The sequence below is a fragment of the Apus apus genome, chromosome 2, assembly GCF_020740795.1.
Source record: "Apus apus isolate bApuApu2 chromosome 2, bApuApu2.pri.cur, whole genome shotgun sequence".
In the NCBI taxonomy this organism is placed as follows: domain Eukaryota; kingdom Metazoa; phylum Chordata; class Aves; order Apodiformes; family Apodidae; genus Apus; species Apus apus.
The window spans coordinates 155,545,560-155,555,017 of record NC_067283.1 but is presented as its reverse complement, the minus strand read 5'-3'; the positions used below and the strand labels follow the sequence as shown (position 1 = coordinate 155,555,017).

The following is a 9,458-nucleotide window of genomic DNA, read 5'->3' as shown; positions in this document are numbered from 1 at the left end:
AATGGAAGGTTGTAGGATTTTTTGAGTTGTGCACAGGAATCTAATAGAAACCCACAGACAAGGGTTGAGTGGGAGCTTGAGGAGACATGGGGAAAAAAAAAGCATTGTCTGCTTCCAGTGTGCACACAGTCCTTGCTCTTGTTGAGTTGAGGGTGAAGCCAGCCTTGATGGCACAGCCCAGGCCCTCCTGCTGCCTGATGTCACAGCACTTCATTCACTCCTGCTCCCCACAGAGGAAAGCTGTAGGGAGAGATGTGGGTCCTGAGGGACAGAAGCAGCTGAATGAGGGACACCTGTTTAATGGGTGAAAGCTGGAAATGGGAGAGTTTTAGATCCCGATGTCCAAACTCTTGTCTTGAATCCATTTGAATTCACAGCACTGAAGGTGGGTGAAGCCACACATCAGTGAAGAAGGTTAATTCCAAGGCATCTAAGAGTTCATGAGGCAGCTTGGCAGAGAGAGGAGTGGAGATGTTTTGGCAGGGACACGGGCAGGTGTGGCACTACAGAGTGCAATGGAGGAATGTGCCAACAACCATGGTCATCAGACCCAGAGCTGCAGAGCTTCTTCCCACCCCATTTCTGCTCCTGGCGTCCTCAGTGCAGAGGTCAGTGTAGCAGCATGACTTGGGTTTAGATGCCCCTATCCCATTATAGGAGATGCATTCCTCCTCACAGCTTCTGGTCACAGTGATGTTGCCAAAAAAGGGGTAACCTGAAACACACAGATTGGAGAGAGGGGGAAGGAAAAGAGAGAAGGACATGGTAAAGGAAGGTGCAGACAGCTGGCATTGAGAAACACTTTGTGTAGTGAAGGGGAATTACAAATAAAGTGCCTACAGGTAAATAAAGGCCAATAAGGGGTTGGGCATCACTAATCCACAGGTGCCTGCAATCCAGATTACAGGTCTGCTTCTTCTTTCTGCTGCCTTCTTCTCTCCTTTCTGCTCCTTCTTAATGTATTTCAGTGTGGACAAAGGGCAAAAGTCCCTTTATATTTTGTTCAGGTGGGTTCTTCCTGCAATGGCTCTGCACAGAAGGTGGCAGAACCAAGAAGCACTCGTGTAATGCTGGCATGGGCACCAGTGAGACAGTTGATGCTAAGTGGAAGCATCTGCAAACAGGGAGAGATCCTCTGTGTTTCTGTGACAGATTTGTATGTATAGGTTCAGGGTCCATAAGGGCTGTGAGGGACCAGCCCTCAGGACCTATACTTGCTGGAATTGGTGTTGAAACCCCATTGTAACCCCTAAACAAAGTCTCCTTTGCCTCCCAACAGGCCTGCCTGAGAGGTTGGAGACTGCACTGATGGTCTGCATGTGGCCTGAGGCTGCATGGACAGCCATTGAGATAAGGATGGAGGGGCAGAGGGGGCAGGTCCACTCCAGCTGCTCAGCCTTATGACTCAAACACTTCTGCTCACCCTTGTGAAACAAGGAAACTAGGCCTATCAAACAGGGGGCTGCACTGGTGGGCTTGGGGAGCCTCACTGACACCAACTCTCCCCCGTTGGCCCAAGGCTGGAGCCAGGACTGATGACTTTCTATTATCTATCTCTCTAAACTTTTCTTCTCCTGCTTTCCCTCTCTCTCCCTTCCTACCATCATTAACAATGCAAGGCCTAACCACGATTTTTTTCTCAGGTTGTACAGCTTAATCCTATCTGTCTTGTGCTCTGGTGATCTACTTGTCAGCCTTTATGATCGTGCAGCCCAAGATAATAATGGAAGTATCCACATTCCTTCTATAGCTTTAAGTAAACCTAATATTCAAATACAGACCTTGAGGGTCGTTTCACCTTCATCTGATCAGGGGGTATTGGATGGTTGAGCCTTTCCTTGGGCCATGACATTTTAATCACTCTCCCTGGAAGGGCCAGGTCTGAGACAAAGTTTGGATCCAGCCACACCTGGGCTCCTCTCTGAGAAGGAATTTAGAAAGCAAAGGGGTCTGATCTGAATCTCCCTGGGTTGCCCTACTCAGGTCTTAACAAGGGCATAGGGGTATGAGAGGGAAAACAGATGAAGCAAGCAGGATGAGTGCTGTATGCTTCACTATGAATCTTGGAATCTGATGCATTTCTCTCCTCCCTGCTCTAAAGGTGGGTAACTCCACCTGGATTCTTAAAGTGAAGGGAGAAAAAATAAACCAAGCTGGGACTGGAAGAAGGACCCCTCAGTTCAAGAAGGACAGGGAAGTGCTTGAAAGAGTCCAGCGCAGAGCCACAAGGATGATTAAGGGAGTGGAACATCTCCCTTATGAGGAAAGGCTGAGGGAGCTGGGTCTCTTTAGTTTGGAGAAAAGGAGACTGAGGGGGGGACCTCATCAATGTTTACAAATATGTAAAGGGTGAGTGTCAAGACGATGGAGTTAAGCTTTTTTCAGTGAAGACCAGTGATAGGACAAGGGGTAATGGATACAAGTTGGAGCATAGGAGGTTTAAGATGAACATCAGGAAAAATTTTTTTTACTGTAAGAGTGACAGAGCACTGGAACAGGCTGCCCAGAGAGGTTGTGGAGTCTCCTTCTCTGGAGACATTCAAAACCCGCCTGGATGCCTTCCTGTGTGATGTACTCTAGGTGACCCTGCTCTGGCAGGGGGGTTGGACTAGATGATCTTTCGAGGTCCCTTCCAACCCCTATGATTCTATGATTCTATAAGGAGAGAGAAGATATGTGGGTTGAGAGAGGTAATTCTGGTTTTCTAATCCACTCTGGAGTGCTTAGAATATGAAAGACATGTAGATGTCAGTGGGGGTCCAGAGGAGGGACATGAAGATGGTCGGAGGGCTGAAGCTCCTCTGCTATGGAGACAGGCTGAGAGGGCTGGGGTTGTTGAACCTGTAGAAGACTTCAGGCAGACTTTGTGGTCTTTCAGTACTTAAAACGGGCTCATAAGAAAGATGAGGAGGGAGTTTTTAGCAGGGCCTGTGGTGATAGGACAAGGTGATGGTTTTAAATAAAAGAAGGGTAAATTCAAACTAGATATTAGAAACATAGTTTTTAGGCTGAGGTGGTGAAACACAGGAACAGGATTCCCAGATAAGTGGTAGATGCCCCATCCCTGGAAGTGTTGAAGGCCAGGTTGGACAAAGCTCTGAGCAGCCTGATCTAGTTGAAGGTTGGTCTGGATGACCTTCAAAGCTCCCTTCCAACCCAAACCATTCTATGACTCTATGGTTCTATCATTCTGCGATTCTATGATGCTGTGATTTTGAATCTATGATTTTAAGTTCATGAGGGAATCTGGCCCAGAAAGGATGCACCTTCCTTCACAAACCCTCACAGCAAGCAAAGAAACTTACCTGTGTCTACAGAGTGCAGAGTTGTTGTGCACACGGTGGCTTTTGGGGGGCACAGGGTGACTTTTGTGCACTCAGCAATGTCTGTTGGTTCCTTGCACGTGTAGCATCGTAAGGACTGGGCTGCAGAGGGGAACAAAATGTATTTGAGGTGGTTGCAACATCAAAGACAGAGAGCAAGGCTGCAGCTTCTTTGCAGTCTGGTGAGGATTAAGTGATGGTCAGTGTTTCATCCTCCGTTGACCAAGAAACTAAGCACAACTAGAGGCAGTGGCAAAGCTTGGCTATGTCAGGGGGAAAGACCAAACCCCAGCACCAAAGGACAAGGATGGTGCTGTGGGCATTGAAAGTGATCACTACCTTGGGGGGTTCAGCAGCCCAAAAATTGTTGGGATCTAGAGGGACCTATTGCTTGAGCACTTTTGGGAGGATCTTTGCATCTTCTGTAAGAGATGCTGTAACCAAGGGCAAAATAGCTCCTTCTGTGGAGAGCAGCATTCACCAGCACCAGGAAACTGAAGTTCCCCCATCCCTCCATGCACAGTGACAGTTCCATTGTGCTCGTTTGGAGGCATTTCTGCAGAACTTCGTAACTAAGAGTAGAATTGAAATTTCAGAGCTTTCAGAGATCCTGCGGGCTGAATATGGCCCAAAACCCACTTTCAGCAGGGGGTACTGCTGCTTTTTAAGAGACATGATGCAACGAAGCTGTTGCTGGGTGCCTGCTGACACAGGGACACCTTTACATATCCAAGCATTGATCACAGCAGCTGCTCAAAAGTCTCGGCATGAGACCTGAGCATCCTCAGCCAGCAGATACTGAGTATGCATTAGTTTTGGAGTCTTGCTTGTGTGGCTTGATGACAGAAACCAGCCGGGTTTGATATTTCCTGTTCTCTGAGCCTCCTACCAACACACGGCAGCTAAAGAGCCACCCACGTGTGTCCACTGCCATCTATTGGTCACATTGCAGAGAGACGATGTTTTCATGTTCCAGCTCCTCAGCATCTGCTGTTAAGAGAGAAACTTCTGGGACTTCGTAATAAGGATGAACATTTTTGGAGCTAGCTGTTTGAGCAACTCACTCTGGAATAATTTTTTCAGGGCATCTCCTCTTAGCACCTCTTTTGGAAGAATCAGCTGAGCTGTAAAGGCTACACGATGCAAAAGCCTTTCTCCTTTTTGCTGAGGTAGAAAGGACTTGTTAATGTGAGCAGTGGTGGTGGTTTTGTGGCCATATCCTCTGTAAACAGATGCAGTGCAGTCCTCCCTGTTTACCCAAGCTGAGGACCTAATTAGGTCCCTTCCAAATGCCCCTGAAGAGGTTGGTTTGCATTTCAACATCTCGTGCCCACTGAGAGAGAAAACATCACATTGTCAATGTGAGAAACATGGATGTTAGTGAGTGTGTGTCTGGCTAAATGCATGAAGGAGCAGTGCTAGCTTAAAGCATCTGAGAAACTGATCTGCAGCCCTTGGGTTGAGCTGGTTTCCAAACCTCACCGTGGCCGTGGTTGAGCAGGGCAGTGCCATGGGCTTCCAGGGAGTTACTTCCAGTTAAGAGCAGGTTTAAGGAAGAAAATCCTCGGCCCCCTCGTCTTTCACTGAGTCTAGGTGGGTCACTAAGAGGACACTGGTTTTGTAGGAAGGCTGCAGTGGAAAGAAAACCCAAAACCAAAAGGACCAAGAAGAGAAAAACTAAATATAGAGAATGGTGCTGTGTCCTGATGTGAGGTCATTCACCATTCATCACTGTCCCACAGCAGTTTCTACTCTTTGATATCAAATCTCTGGAAGATGGATGATCACAGATACATTCCTTAGCTGTGCCTAGACGAGATGCCTCCCACCAGATCCTCCCAGAAAAGGCATTTCTGCCTCCATCTCAACTAAAAACAATTATAATGCCTCTCTGTTTCCATGGTGGGCTCTGATACCTGTGAGAAAACCTCTGTCAATTCCTCAGAAAGCCCAGTAAATCCAGAACAGGACTAGACCCAGAAGGAGGAAAAGAAACACATAATATGTTGCCTGTGAAATATCTTGAAACAAAGGGAAAAAACCTAAGCCAAACCCAGCAGGTACTGAAATGTAAAAAAAAAAAAAAGCAATAGCTGTATAGAAGTAACTGCACCTGTCCTGGTGCAGCCCTGAAGTGGTTTTGACCCAAAGAGTGTCCTTCAGCCAGCAGTTGGGTTTCCTTTAGAGACAAGTAGAAGGAGTAATGAGGCTATGGGGGTTAAAAAAAAGCAATGCAGCCTGAAGAAGAGACCCCCAACACTTCCATGCATAAAGAACTACAAGGAGTAAGCTTTCCAGCCTTCTATCTGCAACCCTTTGAACGATCTACATGCAGCCATACCTCCAGGTGGAGATGTTCAACCCCTGCCAAGGCTGCTTGTCCTTTGAGATCTTTCAGAGTCCTGTGAAAGCAACTTGAGGGTCTCTGGGGCCCATGGGTTGTAGGTTAAAACCCACTGGGTTGGAATCACCTGAAGGATGACTCTGTCCAAGGCCAAGGATGTATTGGCAGTGGGTCACAAATAGATGGAGTCAGAACATAGTGATCACCAGACCATGCTACCAGATTACCCAAGACCCAGACCCATCAGAGAGCAAACCTAAACAGACCCAGGAGAATTGCCTATCTCTGCTTTTATCCTAATCTCTAAAAATTGTTGAAAACTCTGGAGATGGTGGCTGAACGAATGTTTCCAAAATCTTAGGAGTTTTTTCTCATATTCTCACCCATATATCTACTGAAGCCTCAGCCTCTGGTTTCAAGCTTCCAGCAGCCATTCAGAAAGTTTTAGGGATGGCAGGAGCTCAGGATGGACGTATCCCATCCCTGAGGGGACAGGTTTGCAGCTTAAGTAGAGGCTGTTGGTTCAAATCCTTGCCTGTGCCTGTACTGCCCTGTGCCACGTGTCTTTCATTCACACCTTAGTCTCACTAAGCAGTGCCTGTCCCCTCCATCCTGGGGTGCAGTATAGGAAGGGACAGGTGACAAGTGACCACCTATGGGTCTGAACAATAGGCACTGCTTTCCATCAGGTGTCACAGCTCTGCCCACCAGGAATGCACATTCCCTTTCTCTGTTCACCCTCTTCATTGATCTTCTTAAATATAAAAAAGACATTATAGCCCCTCCCTAGGGATTACCAGGTCTCACTGCTTTGATGTCTTTTCTCTCCCCTTCCAGGCATTTCCCAGGGGGTCCCTGCATTGTTGGGAATGCTGTGTCTTACCCAAGTCCATGTACACCAGACCAAGCAGGAGTCCAACAAGAAGTGTCTTCATGCTGAGAGCAGAACTGTACAGCCAGGGCAGTAAAAGAGAGCTGCTCCCAGGGAGCTTTATATGTTTTCCCACCCTCCACCTCCTGTTGATGCTCTGGGTGGATTCTTTCAGGGTGATGGGGGAGAGCTCAGCTCCAGCCTGGATTGGGATCTGTAGAGGAACAGGTTCCCCAAGGAGCTGACATCACCACAACGAGCAGACTCCCTTCATAGTCCTCTTTCTTCAGGTTTATGTCCTTGGGGCTAGTCCCATGGAAAAGGAAAAACAGCTTGTACTGCCAGGGGTGGCCCCACGCTGGCTCTTGGATGAGGAATGTCACAAGGTATGTTTGTTCCACAAGCTGAGAGCTGAGTTGTGTCATGCATGTTGCATTGGGCAACAACAGCCCAGGTGCAGCAGCAGGCTGGGTTTCCACACACACTGCCTTAGCCTCACCAAAGCCTGTGCCATGTTTTCATGCCTACAGCCCTCCAGGCTGGCAGGCAGAAAGCTCACCTGCCTGGGTTTGCCCAAAGCATGTCTGTTTTCCCAAGTCCAATGTGAATCAGTCTTGGTTTTGGTCTCCCAGGGGCTTAGTTATACACTGAGCTGTAGTAAAGAGCTGCTGGGCATGGGAGTCACTGGAAGACCAGTGGAGGTGAGCATGGGAAATGGTGCCTCCAAGCCTGGGGTTTGGAATTGTTTTGTTTCAGGGGCTATGCTGGCAGAGAAGGGCACTGCCTTCTTTTGCCAAGGTGTCAGAACAAGGGCCAATGGTCACAAACTGGTACACAGGAGATCTACACCTAAATATAAGAAAATATTTATTTACTCTGAGGGTAACAGCACTGGAACAGGCTGCCCAGGGAGGCTGTGGAGTCTTCATCCCTGAAGACATTCAAAACCTGCCTGGATATGTTCCTGTGGGATCTGCTTTAGGGGATCCTGCTCTGAAAAAAGGGTTGGACTAGATGATCTCCAGAAGTCCCTTCCAACCTTGACCAGTCTGTGAGCCTGTGATTCCACGATTCTGTGATCCTGTGATGTTGTGATTCTGTGATTCTCTGTGTCCTGTTTACCAAATTTGATTCTAAAGCTGGGAAATAAACCCAGGAAATGGATCCAATGCCCCACTGCAGTTCCTTCTTGACCGAAAGTTTCCCTTTATGCATTTCAAGGAAACCCATTCAAACATGACTTTTTTAATGTGTCTCAAACAATAATTGTAGAAGTAGCTTAAAAAGCTTCCAGTAAGGAAGAAGTGTTTTTCCTGTTGACTGAACCAGTGGCATTTTGTATTCCAGAGGAAAAACTGATAGACTTTTTGCTGGTTTTGTTGTGATCCAGGGTGGGAAACCCCAGCAGTATGTCCCATAAAAAAGCTGAATAAGCCACCAAATAAAAGTTTGTGAATCACTGTGAAGCACTTGGAGACTTTAGGAAGAGAGACAAGGTGCACGAGCTGATGTAATAACTGAAGCTTTGCTTGTCACAGGCTCATTGTGATGATAAATGTGGGCATTATTACCATTCCCAGCAGCCCATCCTTTTTCCCAGTTTGAGGCTGGGGCTTTAAGGGAAAGTGCTTCTCCTTGAAGGGTTGAGAAGCATTGCTAATGAATATTTCTGTTGTCATGGATGACACAAAACCAATCAAGCTGGGGCAGCAGCATCAAAACCTGCCATGGGAAAGGGAGGGAAAGATGTGCACCTGAACACTTGTTTAGCTGGGAGGGTGAAAACCATAATTTATCTTTATTTTCTCTTGCTCTGCTGTCAGAGATCAAACATACCTCCCCGGGTAGAGAGAAAAATATGCTCTCTGAAAGCCAGCAGACCTGGTTACATCCAGATCCTTTCTTGTAACTGGGCAGTTCAAGGGACATTCAAATAATAACTTAAGTAACAGCCATGAAACTGGAAAAGATCCAGTGCTTGAAGCATTCCAGGTGGTTATGCCACTACAGGGAAGCACAGCAGGGTTGGCACTCTGGTGTTCACAGCATCAGAAGGCATGGCAGGCTGTGTGTAGCTTGCTGAAATGGAGGTGTCCACACGGGAGTGTTGGAATGGCCTGTCCATACTTGGGAGGTGCTGTCCACTGAGAAATCCTTGGAATAAATCAGTGTGGTTGAAGGAATCATGGTACAAATAGGAAACTAAATGAGTCTGTCCAGCTTGGTAGAATCTGTGTCTGGACACAGGATGCACGAGCATGGGAAGATTGTTTGTGTCAAAGACACTTAGTTCTGTCTGATGGCTTGAAAAGATTTGAGATCTGGCCACCAGGAAAGCACCAGAGCTGGGGTTGTTAAAGCTCTGCAGGGTGGCTGGGTGTGCAGGACTTCCAGACTTCATAGAATCATAGAATGTTTTGGGTTGGAAGGGACCTTAAAGACCATTTAGTTCCAACCCCTCTGCGTGGGCAGGGACACCTCCTGCTGGATCAGGTTGTTCAGAGCCCCATCCAACCTGGCCTTGAACGCTTCAGTGAGAGAGAATTTGGGATCGTGCCAGTAAAACTGTGAAGGAGGAGGAATGCCCACAGGTATTAGATGATCTGATAACAAGGAGTCTCAGGTGACACGAAGCCCTGAGAACAAAACCAGAACCAAACACAAGCAAACACAAGTGATGTCAAGTTGTGTGTTGGGGTGTAAGGAAGGCTGTTAGTGGGGTGATTATGGAAGCACTAGCACCCTGGCATGAAGCCCTGGTGGCTCTTTGCCTGGAATATCATTGCTGCTGCCAAGAAAAACTGGGATCCTGATGGAAAAACAAAACCAAACAAGATGGAAACTAATGGGAAGACTTTGAGAACTGGATCCAGCACAAAAGACGACACTGGAGAACACTAGGTCCTTTTAGTTGGGCAGA

At 47.4% G+C, this 9,458-nt stretch overlaps 1 protein-coding gene across 1 annotated transcript; it reads right to left on the bottom strand.

The window, feature by feature from the left end:
- Positions 1-503: 503 nt before the first annotated feature.
- Positions 504-6,602, bottom strand: LOC127381767 (ly6/PLAUR domain-containing protein 2-like). Its single transcript, XM_051612493.1, has 3 exons — positions 6,551-6,602; positions 3,306-3,425; positions 504-715 (listed from the first exon to the last, which is right to left on the bottom strand). Exons 1-3 carry the CDS (start codon positions 6,600-6,602, stop codon positions 504-506), a joined length of 384 nt encoding a protein of 127 aa, XP_051468453.1.
- Positions 6,603-9,458: the final 2,856 nt, after the last annotated feature.